The sequence below is a fragment of the Carcharhinus amblyrhynchos genome, chromosome 27, assembly GCF_965287045.1.
Source record: "Carcharhinus amblyrhynchos chromosome 27, sCarAmb.v2.hapA, whole genome shotgun sequence".
In the NCBI taxonomy this organism is placed as follows: Eukaryota; Metazoa; Chordata; class Chondrichthyes; order Carcharhiniformes; family Carcharhinidae; genus Carcharhinus; species Carcharhinus amblyrhynchos.
In genome coordinates this window covers 4,502,843-4,524,006 of record NC_137350.1, presented here as the reverse complement: position 1 = coordinate 4,524,006, position 21,164 = coordinate 4,502,843, and the positions used below count along the sequence as shown (strand labels likewise).

Sequence of the window (21,164 nt, the reverse complement as noted above, 5' to 3'; positions counted from 1 at the left end):
GACAGGAAACAGAGTGGTGATGAATAGTTGCTTTTGGATTGGAGGATGCTGTGTAGTGGAGTTCCCCAGAGGTTGGTGTTGGGGCCCTTGCTCTTCCAAATGACCTAGACTGCGGTGTTCAGGGCATGATTTCAAAATTTGTAGGTAATACATAGGTTGGAAACTTTGTCAACTGTGATGAGGATGGTCTTGAACTTCAAAAAGACATGGGTATGTTGGTGGATTGGGCAGACAGTGGCATGTAATGTTCAGAGAAATGTGAAGTGATTCATTTTGGCAGGAAGAACATGGAGGGACAATATAAAACAAAGGGAGAAACTAAAGAGGTGGTTCAGGAACGGAGGGATCTCAGTGTATATGTACATAAATTATCGAAGATGGCAGGGCATGTTGAGAGAACAGTTAATAAAAAATATAGTATCTCAAGACCATAAGACATATGAGCAGAAATAGGTCATTTTGTTCATCAACTCTGCTCTGTCAATGAGATCATAGCTGATCTATTGTGATAATCCTAACCTACATTTTGCAACCTTATCCTCATAACCTTTGATCCCTTTACTGATTGAAGAATGTCTTATCTCAGCTTTGAGCATATTTAATGACCCAGCCTGAACAGCCCTACACAGTAAAGAATGTCACAAATTTACTACCCCCAGAGAAGAAATTCCTCTTCATCTCTGTCTTAAACAGGTGACCCCCCTACTCTGAGATTATGCCCTCTAGTCCTAGACTCTCCCACAAGGGGAAACAACCTCTCAACCCTGTCAAGCCCCTGAGAATCCTATCTGTCTCAATAAGGTTGCCTCTTATTCTTCTAAACCCCAATGAGTACAGGCCCAACCTGTCCAACCTTGCCACATAGGAAAATCCCTCCATATCTGGGACCAATCATCTTATTAATTGGAGCATTGAGTACAAGAGTACGGTCACGTTGATTTTGCGTAAGACACTAGTTTAGGCCTCATCTGGAATACCTTGTCCAGTTCTGGGCACAATACTTGAGAAAGATTGCATGGAGAGATTACATAAGAAATTCACATGAATTATTTCAGGGATAAGGAATTGTAGATATGAGGATCAACTGGAAGTATTGGGTTTGTTCTGCTTGGATACTGAGAGGATACTTGATAGAAGGATTCAAGATGCTGAGGGATATGGACACGGTAAATAGTGAGAAACTGTTCCCATTCAAGAAAGCATCACAGAGGAAAAGTTCTTTTTACGCAAAGGATGGCTGAAGTCTGGAACAAACTTCCTGAGAGGGTGGTGAAGGCAGGTTCAATCGAGGTATTCAAAAGGAAATTGGATTGCTATCTGAAAAGAATGAATGTGTAAGGTTATGGGGATAAGGCAGGGGAGTGGAACTGGGTAGAATGCTCTCTGACAGGTAGTGCAGACTCAATAAGCCAAATGGCCTCTTTTGCACTGTAAAGAGTCTGTGAAAGCAGAATTAGAGTATTTCTTGAATGGCGAGAGGCTGGGAAGTCTTGAACTTCAAAGGCACTAAAAGCTAATTTGCACGCCTAGCCAGTCATTAAGGAGGCAAATGGTATGTCTGCCTTTCTTAGCTGATGATTTGAGTATAGGAGCAAAGATGTCTCACAGCAAATATACAGAGCCTTGGTGAGATTATACTTGGGGTAGTATGGGCAGTTTTGGTCTCCTTACCTAACGTAAGATATACTTTCTATAGAGGAATTGCAACAAAGGTTCACTGAACTAACTCCTGGGATGGAAGAATTTTCCTTTGAGGAAGGATTAAATAGACTGGGCCTTAATTCTCCAGAGTTAAAAAGAATGAGGTAATCTCACCGAAATATTGAAACTTCTTACAGGGTTTGACAGGGTAGACGCAGGAATAATATTTCCTCTTGAAGCAGGGAGACAATTTCAGAATACAGGACAGGCTATTTAGGATTGACATGAAGAATTTCTTCCCTCAGAGGAGGATGGTGAAGCTTTGAAATTCTCCGCTCAAGACGACTGTGGAGGTTGTGCTTGAATATAATCAAGCTTGAGACTGATGGGATTTCTACATATTCAAAACATCAGGGATCGAGAAGACTACAGAAAAATGGTGTTGAAGGAGGTGGTCAACCAGGATCTCACAATGGCAGAACAGGCTGAAGGGCTGAATGGTCTAAGCTTGTTCCTATTTCTTACGATGCACACTGTGGAACAACTCAGGCAGTCCCATTCCTCTGTTCTATTCCCATATCCCTCTAAGTTTTTTCCCTCAAGTGCCCAGGCAAATTCTTTTTGAAATTATTGACAGTCTCCTTTCTATCACCCTCCTGGGCAGCAAATTCCAGGCCATTACAAAGGTTATTCTTGACATACCCCTTTCCAAAATCTGTGTCTCTCCTAGCCCTGCCACCACCAGCTTTGTCTACTTCTCTAAGCCAGTTATAACGTTGTATACCTTCATCACTTCTCCCCACAATCTCCTTTGCTCTGTGAACAACCACAGCTCCTCCAAGAAATGAGGCAGACTGAAAGGAAACTACAGATCAATGCACTTAGAAATCCTGAAATCTATCATTAAGGAGGTTATAGCGGGGCACTTCAAAAATCTCGATGCAATCAAGCAGAATCAACACTGTTCTGTGAAAGGGAAATCATCGTTGACTAACATATTGAAGATCTTTGAGGAAGTAACCATCATGGTAAACATGTGGCTGCGCTATACTTCAATTTCCAGAAGGCATTTGACATGGTGCCACATCAAAGGTCACAATGCAAAATAACAGCTCATTGTATATTGTGTAACATATTAATTAGCATCAATACAGGATTGGTTAGCTATTAAAATGGCATAAATTTCAGGTTGGCAAGATGTAATGAATGCAGTGCCACAAGGACCAGTGTTGGGGCCTCAACGTTTTACAATTTATACCCTGGATAAAAGGACCAAACATATGGTTGCTAAATATGCTGATGACACAAAGGTAGGCGAAAATCCATGCTGAGGACAGAAGGAGTTGACCAACGGATATAGATACGCTAAGTGGGCAAAGATGTGGAGATAGAGTATAATGTGGGCAAATGTGAACTTGTCCATTTTGGCAGAAAGAATAAAAATGCAGCATATTATCTAAATGGATTAAGATTGCAGAGCTCAATGCAGACAGGGATCTGGGTATCTGGTACATGAATCACAAATAGATAGTTTGCTGCTTTAGGAAGTGACTCAGAAGCTAAATGGAACACTGTCATTTATTGTAAGGACAGTGGAAACTGAAGTAGCAATGTTTTGCTACAGCTGTACAGAGCATGGTAAGACCACATCTAGAGTACTGTGTAAGTTTTGATCTGCTTATGAGTGAGAAACAGTTCAGAGAAAGCTCACTTGTCTGATCCTTGGGATGGGGGTTTTATCTTCTAAGGAAAGATTGGACAGGCTGGATCTATATCTGCTGGAATTTAGAAGATTGAGAGATGATCTTAATGAAACATAAAAGTTCCTGAGGGAATTTGACAGGGTGGATGCTGAAAGGGTGTTTTTCCTTGTGGGAAACATGTGGACTAGGAAGCACGGTTTAAAATAAGGGGACTCCCATTTAAGGCAGTTGAGAATAATTTTTTTTTGGAACTCCGCTCCACAATGATTGCTGGAGGACAAGTCATTGAATATTTTTGAGGCAGAGGCAGAGAGATCTCGGACTAATGAGGAAGTCAAAAGGTGTAGGCAAGAATGAGAGGCCACAATCAGATCAGCCATGATTGTATCGAATGGCGGGGCAGGCTCAAGGCCCCAGGTCGCTTACTCCGGCTCCTAATTTGTATGTTCATAAATTGGTAAACACAGTAAAAAGTACAGACTTTTTACTGTGTTTACGCCAGTCCAACGCCGGCATACCCACATCATAAATTGGTAAACAGGAACTTAGGCTTAATTGCCCTGCCTGAAGCCTGGAACAATGTGTAAAAGTTACAGGAACAGGAATAGACCATCAGCCCCGTCAGTCTATACAGCCACTCAATGAGATCAAGATTGATTTTTGCACCATATTCCCTTAAACCTTTGAAAAGCAAACAATCTCAGATTTAACATTTAGAACTGATCTAGCACCAACTGCCATTAGTAACAAGAGTTCTAATCTTCTACCACCTTCTGTTTGTAAAGGTTTTTCATAATTTCACTCCTGAAAGTATACCCCTAATCTTGAACTTGCAGTTTACTTATTCAAAGACTCAAATCCCCAGATTTATTCCCTGGCATTTACAAATTTAGCAAGATTTGATCAAAATTTCCAAGTGATTAAGGGGAACAGATAAGGTGGAAAGAGAGAAGGTATTTCTGTTACTTAGGGAGTCTATGAGTGGGTAGATAAATTAGAAGATTGGCCATGCTAACTGCCTAGGGTTTTTGGGATAGGACAAGGAGTTGTCTGCTTGATTGGTATCCCACCAACTACCCCGAAGCATCCGCTCCCTTGACCATTTGTATACAGTATTTGCAAGGACATTATCTACAGGATGCAATGTAACAATTTGGTAAGGATTCTTTGGCAACATCTCCCATCTAGAAGGGCAAGAGCAGCAGTTAAAGGACAAATTATTGCCAATGCAGTATCAGTCATCAGACTCAAAACGTTAGCCTTATTTTCTCTCCACAGATGCTGTCAAATCTGCAGAGAATTTCCAGCATTTTCTGTGCAAGAGCAGCACCTGCTTGGGAACATGGCCAACTCTTAAGTTCTCCACCATCCTAGCTCGAAAATACATAATTCCTTCATCACTTCCGTGTCAGAATCCTGGATAGCTTTCCCAAATAGCACTGTGTGAATATCTTCATCATAGGGACTCAGCTTGTTCAAGAAAGCATCTCGCCAATGCCGCCTCAAAATCAATTGGGGATGGACAATAAATATGGACCTTGCCAGTATCACCCACTTTCCATGACTTAACATAAACAAAGGTGGCATGTAACTGAAAGAAAGGAGCAATTAAAATATAAACGGTGACCCATGGTGGGCAATATACAATGGGACATTAAGAATCTCAGTGTAACACAGTGTAGTGAGATAACAACCTGGAGCACGTACTACAGAACTGGAACACCAACAACTGGAGCTGATGTGCAATCAACATAAATTCTGAAACAGATACGAGAATACAAATAGGAACAGACTAAAATATAATCAGGAGCACTTACCATGCAATTAGATCAGAAGCTTCAATTCGGTGAGTTCACAAAAAATGCAAGCTGCAATACACAATTTAAGCCAAATATCCCATAGGTGCAGGAATCAGTAACATCACATCACCAGATAATGATGCTCATTGTCTCAGTCATGTAATTAATACTTTCAATGCAGCCATCACACAGGTGGATTTGCAGTATGTAGAGAACTTACCATCAGAAAGTGAAAGGACTGGGTGGAGACAGGGATCTAACAACGCTAGCCGCTCTGACATGGACATGTCATATCGATTCTCAAGTAACTCAGAATTCTTGGAGCCACACATAATGCAAGATGTTGTAACATCACAGTTACATCGCACGGAAAGATGACGCTGGGTCTGTGAACAGGAAGAACAGTCCTGAATTGGCAGAAAGCACTGTACAAAGTAAAGCATGCACAACACAACACTCTGGGTAAGCGGTTAAAAACTGTAAAGCTTGCAGCATAATTTCTGCACTAAAAACCAGATTAGTATGATCATGCACAGAATCCTCCATGGCATGGCTCACCACATCTTACTAGTTACCAACAGAGATACAACTGTGACCTTTGTGGTATGAGTGCAGATGCACAGGCACCAAACCTCCCCTTTCCAAGTTCCTGATGGTGGTCAAATGTCGTAACAGCTGACGGATCAAGTGAAAGAGGGCTCAGTGGGGAAATCATGGCTCAAGGTTTGTATACTTAGGGTGCGACCGAAACATCCTCGAAAATCCCACTAATTAAACCAATTCAGCTGTGATGCAGTGACACTTCACAAACAGAAATTGTGCAGCCACTAAAAATGACACCAAGTTCAAAACTGGTCAGGGTGGGAACCAAGCAGTCATATTGCTTACAAAACCACTGCCAAGGGTTTGGCAGCTGAGATTGCATGTACAAGAGAATCAGGATACTTTCCATTGGTAGACAACGTGCAAAAATGATAATTTAGTAGCAAATCTAACTGCACAGTGGCAATTAGGAAAACAAATTACATGTCAACAACCAAACTGAAATTATTGAACATCTGACATGATCACACTCACGTAACTGACAAAACATACTAGGAGGAGGTAGTTTCTGGTTTATTATGTATGCGCTGGCTCTTTGTAAGAGGTATTCCCTTACTTACTCTTCCATACCCTGCAAAGTTCTTGTTTTCAAGTACATAGCCAATTCTCTTTATATTATGCTTGAACTGGGTTCAAAAATGCATTCCAAACCATAACATGATGCATCAAAAGTCTCATCTCCTCTTTAGTCCTTTTGCCAATCATCTTAAATCCAGTCACTTTGTAGTACAGACTAGAGTATTGCTGAAAAAAGTGAGTTTGAGTCAGAGGTCCACAGCACAGTAAAGGGCTCTTCGGCCCATCGCTTCTGCGCCGGTCAAAGGCAAACCATTCAACTATTCTAATCCCATTTTCCAACACTTGGTCCATAGCCTTTTATACCTTGGCATCGCAAGTGCACATCTAAATACTGCTTAAATGCCTCCACCACCCTCTCAGGCAGTAAGTTCCAGATTCTCACCACCCTCTGGGTGAAAAGGCTGTTCTTTACATCTTGTCCAAACCTCCTGCCTCGTACCTCAAATCTATGATTTAATGAAGGGTCACTGATTCTTCCACCGGAGTGGGGGTGTGTGGGGGTTGATGGTTCTTCCTTGGCTACTCTATGCCCCTCATAATTTTATACATCTCAATCATGTCCCCCTCTTCTCCTCTGCTCTAAGGAAAGCAACCCCAGTTTATCCCGCTGAAGATTTCCCTCTTGCACTCATCAGGCCAGATTTGCAGGATTCCCTTTGCAATTTAGTATTTTTGCAAATCTGTCCTGATGTATCCAAGAGGAAAACTTCAACAGCATGTTTCTTTTTTTTCTGTAACATTTTCTTACCACTGGAAATGGTTTCTCTTTAATTACTCCCAAAATCTCAATTTTGAATGCTTTTCTTGGTTCCACACAACTGAAATAAAGTGTGTGGAGTCTGCACATTCTCCCAATGCCTGCGTGGGTTTCCTCCGGGTGTTCCAGTTTCCTCCCAAAGTTCAAAGATGTGCAGGTTAGGTTGATTGGTCATGCTAAATTGCCCATGGTGTCCTAGGATGTGTAGGTTAGAGGGATTAGCAGGGTAAAAATGTGTGGGGTCGTGAGGATAGGGCCTGGAGTGGGATCGTTGTCAGTGCAGACTAAATGGGTTGAATGGCCTCTTCCTGCACTGTAGGTTTTCTATGATTTCCCATCAGTTATCATCTCAGTATATCCAACAGGTGACCCCTTATTCTGGAGCCCAATCAAATACTCTACTGTTTCCTAACTCCAATTTACCATCCCACAATATCCTGAGGTCTTATGGCACAGTGTTTAGCGTCTCTGCTTTTGAGTCAGAGCTCAGGGTTCAAGTTCCACCCTGGGACTTGATGGTCAAGGAATTAGACAGCCAATAGGCTGAGTGTCAATTTATAATTCTTCCAACACACGCCAACGATAAGATACCCGGTCAGATAGGCAATGGAAAGAAAATTGGAGCATCTACCATCACTATCTATTATTCCAACTAAAACATGCATGTAAAAATGCAAGTTGCCATAGCTTTCTGGCTGTTGACTCTACGAGTGAACTGTAATATAATGCCGCAACATCCAATCTCAACCAAGCTTTTTCACGTCTCCCAACTTTAACCATGTTCCCCCTATTTCCTAATCCCTATCAACCAATCACTGATTTGTGCAAACATTATTCTTTCATCGACATAGGGTCAAAATCGTGGAATTCTACATAATGGGAGCATATTCATCATATAGACTACAGTGATTTAGAAAGACAGCCCACTACAATCATCTCAAGTACAATAAAGGATGGATAATAAATGCTAATCTTGCCAGTGATATCCATATTCCAAAAATGAAAAGAAACTATTCTCTAAATTCCAGCTAGTCACTCTAACATACGTGGCCTAATCATCCCACATCCCCAAATTAACCAGTTTTAATTAACCCACACTCCCTATCTGTTCACCACCTTCAATGTACCAAACTAAGCTGAATTATTTCCTACTCCAACACGACTCCACCAATATATTTAACTGTATCCTAACATTCTCTTATAGTGTTGCTTTAATTTGGGTCACAACCCAACTGTCCTTTGGCTGCAAAAAGATAACAATGAATTTCCCAGCATGGCATTGGCATTACCCTTAGTGTGCATCATTAATTAAGCACACCATAAAGTTTCTAATTTGTTTGAGAATTTAATTCAATATCTTATGCATAAACCTTCAAAATACAGAGAATCATAGAGCAATACAGCAGGGAAACAGACCCTTCAGCTCAACCCATGTATGGCGACCACGGTACCCTCCCAGCTAGTCCCAGTTGCCCAGGTTTGGCCCGCATTCCACTAATCCTTTCCCATCCAAGTACTTATCCAAATGCTTTTTAAATGTTGCTATTTATATCTGCCTCAACCACTTTGTCTGCCAGCTCATTCCATATATGCACCACTCTGTGACGATGTTGCCCCTCAAATCTCTTTTAAATCTTTCCCCTCTAGTTTCAATTCCCCTTTCCTTGGAAAAAGACTTTGTGTATTCATCCTATCTATGCCCTTCATGACTGTATACACCTCAGTAACGTCACTTCTCACTCTCCTATATTCCTAAGAATAAAAACTCTCACTATAACTCAGGCCCACTAGTCCTGGCAACATCCTCATAAATCTTCTTTGCACTCTTTCCAATTTGCCAATACCTTTCCTAAAACAGGGTGACCAAAAAGGTACACAATACTCCAAGTGTGGCCTCACCAACTACTTACATAATTGTAACATAATGTCCCAACTTCGAGACTCGGTGCCCTAACTGATGAAGGCCAGTGTGCTAAACATCTTCTTCACCACTCTACCTGCGGCGCCATTTTCAACAAACTACGTACTCCTAGGTCCCCCTGCCCCTCAACACTACTCAGGACCCTTCCATTCACTGTACAAGTCCCACCCTGGTTTGACTTTCCAAAATGCAATGCCTCACACTTATCTGTATTGAAATCAGTTTGCCAATCCTTGGCCCACTTCAAGGTCTCCCTGCAATTTTTGATGACCACCTTCCCTATCAACAATACCTCCTAATTTAGTACCATTGGCAAACTTAGTAACCGTGCCTTATACATTCATATTCAAATCATTTATACAAGTAACAAGTAACAAAGGTTCTAACAACAATCCCGAAGAACATACAATGCTTCTGGTGCATTTCTGATTGTGTTGAAGCTCAGTGTGATTCAAAATCAACTCCCCTGCCTCAAAACCTACTTTCATCCAATTCTGCCTCAAAGAGAACCCCAACCATTTCTACTGGCAAATCATTCATGCTCCAGCTTGGTCATACTCAATGACCCTGCAGTCTGAAATATTATGGAATTAGGAAAGATTGTGTTTATACACACAACAGTATGTTTTGCACTCACTTTCCGATTTATCGGCTGAATGTTGTTGGGCCTGATGAGCCTCCGTTTTTTGCAGGTCAGCAATGGACGAACTCGAGCTGCGATGCAGGTGTTATCGGGCGGCACTGGCAACACATTTAACCTCTGTTTTTTATTTAGTAGCTCTTCAGCGTCCGAGCTGTCAGTCGAACTGCTGTCTGGGAGTAAACTGTGAACACTGTCAGGAGAAAGAGAATGTGCATGAAGAGTTAAAAACATACATTTTGCTTCAACTATTGAATTTACAGTCAGCCATTCCCTAATAAATTTCCCATGCCATGTACAAGGGGAATTTGGTTCGAAATATAATTATATTCACATGTGAAATCCCAGAAACACACTTGCCTCTCAACACATGCAGATTAAGAGCTCAAATGGTGCCAGTCAAACTTAGTTGCCAGATGTGGTGTTGGGTGAGTGTTTCCACAGGGAAGTTTAAAACTACACGAGGTCGAATAAAAAGACTAGATGAGCTATCAAATGCATTCTTTTACAAACCACGCACATAATATAGCATTACACATGCAATTGAGCTTACTTTAAATCCAAGTTCAGTTCAACAGTTTGCCTACATATACATTATCCATCATCAACATTTTAAACCCTGCATTCAGTCAGCTGACATTTCCTCTAACAAAAAAGTGCCACTCCCATTTTTCCCTTCAAAGTGCCCCCAGTCACAGAATCATCATTTTAGAATAATTGAGATGACGATTTATAAAGAATCATGACCAACAGACACATTGGGTATGGTACTGTTCCTTTTGGTTCTTGCATTAGAAGAAAACCACAACACTAAGTAAAAGATAACAACACATACTTGTAGACAAATCAACTTCAGCACAATCCAAGATCTCAAACTTGTTTTCTCATTAACGTATTGATAAACATGGATACTAGGCGAGAAAATAATTTAATTCTGAGCCCCAGTTGTTTCGCTCTGGGATACAAAGTCTATGCACCATGCTGAGTGCCAAAAGGTTTGATTATGGAGTGAAGTCAGGTGCAATTTGCTGCACAGCCACTGCTCAATTCCAAATAACAACCAGCTGCCTCCCAAACAAGTTAACTTCGGTGGCAATTACACTGGATGGTAACATCAGGCAACAAATAGCACAATGGGACCTGTACAAATTTGGGTTGCATTTTCTTGGTCTCGGTGCTATGCTATCACATTTGTAAAGGGCAAAAAAATAATCATATTTACGCCAATCAGAGACTCAAGATGATGAAAGAGCAGCATTATTCCAGCATGAAGCTCAAACTGCTGGCTTTGAGGTAGTTTAGTTCTCAGTAGCTCAGAGAATTGAATATACAAGTAACAACCCACTCGGTTATTTCTACATTTGCCAAGCTTGAAGCAACAGTGACCTGATAGACAACGAAATTCCCCCAGTTCAGATTCCAGATAAGATACAGGTCAGGCAAATGTAACATGGATGCTGAAGCTCTGAGCCGGAAGACTGATCATGGGAGGGGACTTTGGCTGATGCTATTCCATTGCCTCAAGCAAAAGGCAACATTCAAACACCAATTTCCCCAGGAAATTTATAATTCGGCAATGTGTCACTGATGCGCTTCTGAGTGATATCCAAACCAGACCAAAGAGGTAGAATACCCATAATCTAACATTTACCTTCTACCTCAAAGGAGGACCCCTGGAAGCTTCAACTTGTTAACAAAGACATCAGTAGATTTCACCATGACTGAAAGACAAAACATTCACCTAGCCAATGCTAACTTATGAATGAGCCCAAAAAGGTGTGTAAATTGTTGAGGTACGGGAAGAGGATCAGGGAGGAAAAGGTGTTCTCAATTGGCGGCCTGTGACAGTAGGAAAGAGATGAAGCAATTCATCTTTGCCAGTAACCTCAACATGAAAGCAGTTCACGATTAGGCAGGGCACAAAGCATTGGAAAAGACAATTCTGCTAAGAAAGCAGTGATACTGGCCTGGCACGGTTGCTGGCAGAACCGTAAGAGGTTTACTTTGGTGAAGACAGGAAAGCAACTTCAACACAGCATGGGAATCCCTGACTGTTACTTGGCCTTTGGAAGTACCGGCCATGAATATCATGGTCCTCGATCCCAGTACCTACGGGACCAAATATATCCTGTACACTCAGATATCTTCACGTAATTCCCACCTGCGAACAGAAAGTCTCAATCACAGCCAGAGCTCTGGTGCATGATTGGTTTGAACATTCCATATACAATGCACAGTGACTGAAGGTGCAACCTTGAAAACAAAAATACAGCTCTGAAAGGTGTACAAGACTGCCAAGAGTCACATTACCCCCTATCATCCAGAGGGTAATGGACAGTATAAATGAAGCAGCCGCAACCTTCATGACAGGTTGTGCACCTGATCTTCTCAGAGCAAACACAAATGGCCCAGGTACCTTCCAGAACTGGTTTATGCATACAACAGTAGCCTATATTCCTCAACAGGCTATTCACTGCACTATCTCTTTGGGAAAGATTCTGTTGTCCCATGGGCTCAGCGCACATTCTGAAAGTGATGACAAACTGATGCTTTTGTAGCTGAGCGCCGTACAAAACTAAATCAAAAATCTGAGGTGTCATCCAAGACAAGAGGGAAAGAACTCAAAGAACTGCAGAACCACAAGACCATCCAAATTGATCTCCCTAATGGTGCGAGAGTATTCTTCAGGTTTTGAAATATAAAAGGATGAAATACGATACAGGATGCCCAGGATCCCCAACATTGTCAAGTGCCTTGACACTCTGCTCACACTTTTGTCGTAGTAGTAGTAATTGGACAGCAAGTTGGGAAGATGGTTGACGTTGGGGAGCTGCTTGATGCCAGAAGCCTTGAAGATAATTTGGAGCAGCAGACTTGATGGTGTAGCTGAACATGACATGCCAGCTGGCAGTGGCTGAAGTGAAGAGTCAGATAATGATGTTGAATCCCAATATGACCTGTATCTTACAAATTTAGGGGGTGTATCCAAACAAGGCTAGTTAATCCAGTACCTGAGGAAAATGCAGAAATGTCATGTAGGGAAACAACATATATTCCTGCTTATGATGTCCCTGAAGACAGGAATGACATAGACCCCAGCTCAATGGGATCTAACCCAGGTTCCATTGAGAAACAGGAAGTTACGTGATCTCTGGACACTCCTACAAAATCTTATGCACAGAAGGTAACTTACAGCAAATGCTCTCTATCATCCTAAGCCTCACCACATGCCCAGATCAGTGACCAATGAAAGAAACGCTATCATGAACGATGATGATTCAAATGTTTTAGCTTTCAGAGTTAATCCACCTTTCTAGTTATGCAATTGCTTAGTAAACAGTAATTGCATGAGACAGAGTTGCTTTGACAGTAATTCATTAGCAGGGAAGCATGCAGCAGGGAAGTGACAATGGGTCCTGGATCCCCACTTCCAACATCAGCACGCAGTTGCACGCCACCTTCTGCAGAGCATTCCCCACGAATACCGGGAGATTCTGTTGGCAGGTCCAGATCAGCAGGTGTTGACAACAGCAAAAAGTGCAGGATGCAGAAGTGGTGTCTTTGGCAGGCTGGGAATGAAGCCCAAAGCCCAAGAAGCAGGCTGGAGTAAAAGCAGGAACGATCAGTCTAAAGTATATGCTGAGTTCTGGAGATTGGGTATAGACTGAAGTGCACGTGACCCATGAGGACAATCTGGACAGCATGGTATCCCCACCCTGAGAAACTGAATATACCATTTGTGGGCTGGATAGCAATTTGGTTCTTGTGTACAAGGGAATGAGCAAAAGGACTTCTACAACTGCTCCAGCTCTCAAGTTGGTTTCTTTGCTGTGCTTTGGGTCCAGTTTTAAACCCATGGCCATTTTGTGAAGACTGGGGATACAGGAATAAAGTTCAGGATCGTGACCCAGCACCCCAGTGGAGCTCAAGGCACACCGATTCCCATTGCTTAACGCACGTATGTTTAAACTGCTGATTTGAGACAAGGAATTGAGCTCGCGATGGTTTTTGCTGTGTTTTGCCAAACAAAGTTATCCACTGGAAGGAGCTTGGAGTTTTTTTTTTAAAGACAAGTATTTCCATGAACATACGTAGAATAGAAGATCGCTGATCCTGAACTTTTGTGCATTACATTTTAGTATCAACTACCTCCCAAGCGAATTAACAGTGTTAAGCGCACTAAGTGGTAACACCAGACAACAATTAAGACTACACAGCACACATGGACTTGCACAAATTTGGTTTGAATTGTCAGCCATCATGGCAGAGTGAGCTACAACATTCATAATATACTGCAGAAGTATCTACCGAGCTCAGCAGCTGCAACGTATCTTCGCTTATCTGTAAGGAGACCATGTGGTCAAGTCCCAGGTCACTCAGCTGTGAATTCAGGTAAAGTGGTGGCTCCAGGCGAAATTCCCATTTACTATCTAAGTGACTAGGGCATGAGGAAAGCTTTCATCCACATGACAAGTTCCTACAGGTATCTGAGCCAGCCAAGCTGGAAAACAATTCAAAATCCTTTGTATTCCTCCTGTCTAAGCAACTGGGTTTGAAAGCTGTTAGAATCCTAGATGACAGCCTTGCTTGACAGGACACACTGATGACAGTTTATATCATGCTAACAGTGCATACGCTAGTGTTCCAAGGGCTGGTACATGTACTGATGCCCACAATGCCCTGTACTGTGTACACCCAACCTTGGTGGTACAATAAAGGAAGGTTTCAGGTGCAGCCAGGGGTTTCTTCAATGCAGGCTGGTATGTGTGGACATAATACCCATGAATGGTCCTGTAAGTGGGTGATGCTGGCAATGGCCTGGGTCATGTCATCACACTCACTTGGCCAAGAAACACTTTTTACCGTTACCAAATATAATTGAAATTCAAACAAAAACAGAATAAACAGTCCACTTTACCTTAACTGGTTCTGCTGCTATAGAGGCATGAAATTCACTATCTCACTTTCTTCCAACCAGCTTGAGCTTGGCAAAATTTAATTATTCTATTCTATTACTGCATTAAATTTATCCTCACCAGGCAACATACCAGGTCACACAGCCATCAGAAAGGTTTGGAACAAAGACATGATGGAGCTGATGCCACTTCCCAGTGTCTGATGCTCTGACAACACTTCACTCAGGTTACTAGTTCCTCCCAGCAGGGAAGTGACTTGGTGTACAGTCCAACCGTCAGCAGTACAACATTTGCCCAGCTTATTAAAAATTGCACATCTCAAGTACCATTCCATCCACCTCAGTCCTGTGCATCATGTTGCAACCCATGCACATCAAACACTTTCACTGTAGATTTCACAAAAACTGAGGCCACTTGATGATGCCACGGAGGAATAATTTAAACAAGGTGACAAAGAGGAATGAAAGTCGAACATGAATAGTTTTTGTTCAATGGATTGATTTGCCCTTGTTATATTCTAGAATTTTATTTTAACTTAGAATCAAACAGCAAAGACTTTGCTGAAGTACAGAGCCTTTTTTAGCTAAAAGTAAGGATCAGAAATATTACTACAAGTTTTATTCATGAATCCCATTCTTTTAAATTTAAGTTACAAAATCTAACAAAGGAATAGATGTTAATGCTGTCAGGTTTCGATGAAGAGGGGCAGCAGGAGGCTTGTTTGGTACATAATCTCCAACATGGAATGGAGTAACAAAGACGAACGCGGCCCACTTCTATGTCGTACATACAGTTGTTCCAAGTAATCTAACTATTGAAGAACTCCATTAAATTTCTTACCAACTTGGTGACCATTAAGAGTGGTCTCTTGTGCTATCACATTGGACTAGTTGCATGGCCAGTGGGGAACTTCAAGACTTTACAATGCTTGCTGATGTTGGATAGCTCTCAGGCTGCGTTATCCTTCATTTCATTCAGACTCAAGACCATTAGGTTCTGAGTGTTTTGAACAAAATATACATCCATAGGCTAACCTTGCATTTTTGGCCAAGTGCTTCCCACTCTGGTGCTTCATGCAAATTTCTGAAAGGACAATTTCAAAAGCAACTGGTATAGGAACCTAGTAAGAAATCTCACAACACCAGGTTAAAGTCCAACAGGTTTTTTGGTAGCATAAGCCATTAGTTTTCAGAGCACTGCCTCTTCATCAGGTTCTATTCACAAACAGGACATATAAAGACACAAACTCAATTTACAAAAAAATGTTGGAATGCAAGTCTTTACAGGTAATCAAGTCTTAAATGTGCAGACGTGAGTGTACAGCAGGTTAAGCACAGGTTAAAGAGGTGAGTATTGTCTCCATACAGGACAGTTAGTGAGACTTTGCAAGCCCAGGCAAGCTATGGGGTTACAGATAGTGTGACACAAACCCAAGATCCCGGTTGAGGGCAGACTCACGTGTGGAGCTTGGTTCTCAGTTTCTGCTCAGCGGCTCTGCACTGTCGTGTGCTGTGAAGGCCGCCTTGGAGAACGCTTACCCAAAGATCAGAGACCGAATGCCGGTGACTGCTGAAATGTTCCCCAACAGGAAGAGAACACTCTTACCTGGTGATTGTTGAGCAGTGTTCATTCATCCATTGTTGTAGCATCTGCATGGTCTCCCCAATGTACCATGCCTCAGGACATCCTTTCCTGCAACGTATCAGGTAGACTAGTTGGCCAAGTTGCAAGTTTATGTACAGTATACCTGGTGCATGATGTTCTCTCGTGAAATGATGGCATCCGTGTGATGATCTGACACGTCTAGCAGAAGTTGCTGTGACAGGGTTGTGTGGTGTGGTGGTCACTGTTCTCCTGAAGGCTGGGTAGCTTGGTGCGGGCAATGGTCTGTTTGAGGTTGCGCAGTTGTTTGAAGGCAAGAAGTGGGGGAGTGGGAATGGTCTTGGCGAGACATGTTGAAGGCCCCAGAGAAGTCATAGCTTCTCCACTGCGGGAAAATACAGGATGACAAAAGGTACTCTGTCTGCCATGTCCCGTGTTTGTTTTCTGAGGAGGTCGGTGTGGTTTCTCGCTGTGGTGCGACGTAACAGTTGATGAATCGAGTGCCATATCCTGTTCTTATGAGGGCATCTTTCAGCATCTGGAGATGTCTGTCGCAGCGCAGAGTCACTGAGCAGAAACTGATAGCCAAGTTCCACACACGAGGATGACCTCAATTGGAATTTTGGGTTCATGTCACACTATCTGTAACCCCCACGACTTGCCTGAGCTTGTAAAATCTCACTAGCTGTCCTGTCTGGAAACAATACACATCTCTTTAACCTGTGTTTAACACTCACATTGTCTGTACCTTTAAGACTTTATTACCTGTAAACACTTGCATTCCAACCATTATCTTGTAAGTTGAGTTTGCGTCTTTATATGTCCTGTTTGTGAATAGAACTCCCACTCATCTGATGAAGGGGCAGTGCTCCAAAAGCTAGTGGCTTGCGCTACCAAATAAACCTTTTGGACTTTAACCTGCTGCTGTGAGACTTCTTATTGTGTTTACCCCAGTCCAACACTGGCATCTCCACATCATAGCAATCTAGGCCAGGGAACCCATTCTTGACCATTGCCCATTGCTTCCTACTAGAAAGTTTGTGTAAAGTGGGTGGCCAGAACAGTACATTCTAACCATGACCTAACCAATGTTTTGTTCAAATTGATTCACTACTCATGAACTCTTGATAAAACCAAAGAACTACTGGTGCTTATGTACTACATAAATGCATTACAAGCACTCCCTCACCTCATTTCTATTGCTGTTTCAAATTTGCCAAGTCCTTGCACCCTCCAATCACAATTGAGGATAATTCATTCTCATCTATTATAACTATTCCTTTCATCACTTTAGAGCCATGTGCCATTCCACTTCCAAGTTTAATGAGAAAATTTCAAAAGCTTTTCATAGTGGTTGCTGCATCCTGAAATGGTCCAAATCTCAACACTGAAGCAATATATTGATTACCTGTTGACGACTCCATTGACAGGCTTGAGGTGACTGCAGGGTTTTGTTGGTATGGACTCTGTCGGTGCAGAACAAGATGTCACATTTTCTACAGGGTTAACAGGAGAAATAACCTGAAAACAAACATATACATGAGAACTCATGCAGCAGAGAAATAAACAGTCCCCTCGACAATTCAGCAACTTCATTCAATAAAGTTAGAGATCAAAATAATCACTTTTGCATGAAAAGTTTTGTTCTCCCAATGCTTAAAAATACCTCCTGCAGCATCACGATAGTACTCCAGCTATGGCCTTACCATACTTATATGGACTACAGTTGACCTGTATTTCACTCTTCTGGCTACATATCTCCACATTTTTTCAATTTCTTCGCTATAGTAACCAAACATTGGAAAGGGAACTTAATTGGGTTTTTTGACAGAGAAGTCAGCTAATTCTGTCGTATTTATTTGGCATTTCTATCGTGCACTATTTTGTCCAAGAAGAAATATTTTGCAATTCTACATGTTAAAGTTCATCTGCTTGCCCATTTTGGGGTAGTGCTTAAACAAATACTGTTCACAGCTTCCCCTCCAGCTCTGATTTTTTTTTAAGATTAGAATATAGTACCAGCGGTCAGATACATTTTCTGTCCTTTGTTGTTAAATAGAAAAGATTTATGAAAGCCTTTCAGAACAGCTGCCATCAACTCTTCCATTACTGAGAGGATCTGAGGGTTATGAGATTTAATGGGTTTTTTCCAACCTCCCCTGAAGAGTTCAAAGCGTGTTAGCCAAGAAAAAAGTGACAAATACTCCACTTTAACCTCACTGATAACAAACTGCTCTTCAGTCAAGTGTTGAGTCTATGTCTTCTGAACTTAAGAGGAAAAGTTTAAAATTGTGGGAAGAAATGCACATCATCTCTACAAGCTAACTGTGAAGTACTGATTACACACCCACAGAGAAATAGTAACACTTGTTCAGAGAATTTTCCACACCTCATTTACTCAGCTAACAATCTGTTCCCTTGGCAACACCATCCAAAAAACAAGCATCAGTTTTCAAATGTACACTGACGACAGTCAGTTATAACTCACTACGATCCCTCTATACCTGTTAGTTTACTTGAGAGTTTCGGACGACTTCCCCAACATCCACTACCGGATGAGAAAAATTTCCATCACCTAAACAGAAGGTGCTGGCAATTCTGTGCAAGTCTGTGGAGTTAACTCTTAAGTGTCTTATGGAAATCACTGACCTAACCTATTAGCTCAACTTCTTTTTCCAAAAATGCTGCTGACCTGAGTACTCCCAGCATTTTCTATCTTCATTTCAGATTTCCAGCAGCTGCAGCATTTTGCTTGTCTTTTAAGTGTTGGGAAGGATGAAGCCTTAGTCTTTTGGCCCTACTAGAATCTCAGAATTGTTACGGCATGGAAGGAAGCCATTCAGCCCACTGCATTTGCACCTGCTCTCTAAATGTGTCTTAGTGTCATTTGCCTGTCTTTTCCCCATACCCCTGCACGTTGTTTCTGTTCAAATAATTATCTAATACCTGGATTGCCTCAATAGAACAGGCCACCACCACACTCAGGCAGTGCATTCCAGACATCAACCAGAAAAAGCTTCATCTCACATCACATCAAATCTGTGCCCTCTTGTTCTGATCCTTTTACGAACGGGAACAGTTTCGCTCTACCTACTCTGTCCAACCCCCTCATGATTTTGGACATTTTTGTCAAATCTCCTCTCAGCCATCTTCCCTCCAAGGAGAACAGTCTCAACCTCTCCAATTGTTGCCGGTGCAGCCTTGAGGGGCCGAATGGCCTCCATCTGTACTGTAGGGTTTCTAAGTTTTCTATGATGTCTATGATCTATCCTCATAACTCAATATCCTCCACCCTGGCAAATGTCTGAAGATGAACCAGGCTGCCTGCAGCCTCTATGTCATATCTGAACCGGAGTTGTGCTGCCAATCACGTATTTACATTAACGCCCGACTCACTCCAGCTTCAGTTCATCTGCTGCTGAAACCCTCAACTCTGCTCTTGTTAATTCTAAACTTGACTCTTCCAATGCACCCCTGGCCAGCCTCCCTTGCCCCAGCATGAGATGCACTGCTGCATCCAGCATGAGACACATGGCTACATCCAGCGGTGTGTGTGCAGTCTATGATACATTGCAGCATCCAATGCATTGTGAACAATGAGGGGCACAATGTAGCATCCCGTGGACAGATCATTGTGCTGTGAAACCAAGGTAATTACGCAGGTCTGAGGACAGGTTTGGCCCAAGTGAGCTGAGCAGAAAAACAAACAGGTAGGACATTTGATGAACAGTGGCAGACAGTTCAGGAGATATTCAATTACTCCCAACTAAAATATATTCCAGAGGGGAAAAAAGATTCTAAGAGGGGAAATGCATCCGTGGCTGAGCATGGAGATTAAAGATAACAAAGGCAAAAACAAAGGCATACCATATTACAAAAATCAGTGGCAGGCTGAAGGATTGGGAAACTTTTAAAGATAAATAAAGGGTTCTAAAAAATAACAGAACAACAATAAATTATGAAAGAAATCTAGCACAAAATATACAAACAGATAACAAACAATTCTGCAAACGTATAAATAGGAAGAGAATGGCTAAAGTCAACATTGGCCCCTTTGAGAATGAGACTGGGAAGTTAATAATGAGGAACACTGAAACGGCAGACACAATCAATATTTTGCCTTGGTTTTCACAGTGGAAGACAGTAGAACCATCCCAATAGTAACAAGTAACATAGAGGTTGCTGAAAAGGGGGAACGTAAAACAATCACCATTATGAGGCGTAAAGTACTGAGCAAACTATTGGAATTAAAGGAAGACAATTCCCCAGAGCCCAATGGCTCAGGAAGCAGCAGCAGAAGAGTGAAGGCATTTGTTGAAATATTCCAAAATTCCCTGGATTCTGGAAAGGTTCCAGCGGATTGGAAAAAAGTTAATATAATGCCCCTGTTCAAAAAGGGAGAAAAGGGAAAATGCTGGAACCCATTATGAAGGAAGCAGTAACAGAAGATTTGGAAAGCCAAAAGACAATCCAGAGTCAGCATCATTTTATCAAGGATAAAGAGTGTTTGACCAATTATAGCATTTGACTAATTCGTTGGAGTTCTTTTAACATGTCGGGGGACTAGTCAGGGTAAATGCATAGGGTTATGGGGATAGGTCTGGGTGAGACTGGGGTCAGTGCAGTCCCGATGGGCTCAACGACCTCCTTCTGCACTTTAGGATTCTATGTAACAGGCAGAGTGGGTAATGGAGTCCTGTAGATGTCATGTATCGGGACTTGCAGAAGGCATTTGAATAGGTGCTGCATAGAGGTTTAATACACAAGGTTTCAGAAGGTTGGGGGCAATAAATGAGCTAGGATAGAGAGTAGGCTAACCTGCAGAAAGCAGAGACTTGGGATAAATGGGTCTTTTTCTAGTCGGAAAGCTGTAATTACTGGTGCACCACAGGGTTCGGTCCTGGTGCCCCAACTATTTACAAACTAAATAGCAGGGATAGAATGTACTATGAAATGAGCAGCTGGCTGGCTGGTAATGCCAACAGCACGGGTTCAATTCCTAT

At 42.0% G+C, this 21,164-nt stretch overlaps 1 protein-coding gene across 2 annotated transcripts in view; it reads right to left on the bottom strand.

Moving 5' to 3' along the window:
• The window catches only part of kansl1b (KAT8 regulatory NSL complex subunit 1b), a 171,820-nt gene that overhangs the window by 28,574 nt on the left and 122,082 nt on the right, over positions 1 to 21,164 (bottom strand). For both annotated transcript variants that reach the window (XM_080213835.1, XM_080213836.1), the window contains exons 5-7: positions 17,570 to 17,682; positions 9,641 to 9,836; positions 5,364 to 5,529 (exon numbers count right to left, since the gene is read on the bottom strand). In XM_080213835.1, the coding sequence (XP_080069961.1) occupies positions 5,364 to 5,529; positions 9,641 to 9,836; positions 17,570 to 17,682 (475 nt within the window). The remainder of the gene's footprint in view (positions 1 to 5,363; positions 5,530 to 9,640; positions 9,837 to 17,569; positions 17,683 to 21,164) is intronic.